Here is a 534-nt window from a genome sequence, read left to right as displayed (position 1 = left end):
ACTGGAGAAGACCCAGAAAATTCTGACTGTATCCTCAGAACGGCCTGGAATGAACCCCACCTTAAAGGTGATCCCCGGGAGAGACATTGCGAGTTGAATTTTACTGATGTGAAGCAGCAAATATTCATTGTGTCCCAGAAAGGGTGAGGTTCTGTGCCAGGTTAAGAGGAGGGGACCAAAATGCTTGAGAAAGAAAGAGCTCTTCCCGCTGAGGAGCAAAACCTAGACCCCAAGAGTCCCCCTGGCCGCATCCTGCTCTGGTGCCACGGTGAAAACATCTTGCACTTGGAGCTGCCGTCTCTGCCCTACCCGCCAACATAAACTTGGAAGCAGGCTGGGCGTTCCTGCATTCTCACCAGCCTCCAGCAGGCCTGCTCAATGTCTGTTTTATAACCAAGACGTTTCTTCTAGCTGCAGAGTCTGGGAACACGGGGTGCTTGGAGCCCGGCTCCACATCCTTCATGGCTTGCACACGAGGACTGCCATTTTGAGCAAAAAGTCAAGATGGGAGGCTCAGCTGCAGACTTCCTCTTT

The 534-nt window shown here is 52.2% G+C and overlaps 1 protein-coding gene across 1 annotated transcript; it reads right to left on the bottom strand.

Moving 5' to 3' along the window:
- Positions 1-60: 60 nt before the first annotated feature.
- Positions 61-344, bottom strand: LOC103584880 (the record flags this gene model as incomplete). Its single annotated transcript, XM_008565701.1, has 2 exons — positions 61-222; positions 257-344. Coding segments are annotated over 2 exons (250 nt in total), but the record flags the coding sequence as incomplete, so codon positions are not given.
- Between the last annotated feature and the right edge of the window lie 190 nt (positions 345-534).

Source organism: Galeopterus variegatus, unplaced genomic scaffold (assembly GCF_000696425.1).
Source record: "Galeopterus variegatus unplaced genomic scaffold, G_variegatus-3.0.2 Scaffold164031, whole genome shotgun sequence".
In the NCBI taxonomy this organism is placed as follows: Eukaryota; Metazoa; Chordata; class Mammalia; order Dermoptera; family Cynocephalidae; genus Galeopterus; species Galeopterus variegatus.
The sequence above is the reverse complement of the archived record's forward strand: the minus strand, read 5'-3'. Positions and strand labels throughout refer to the sequence as shown.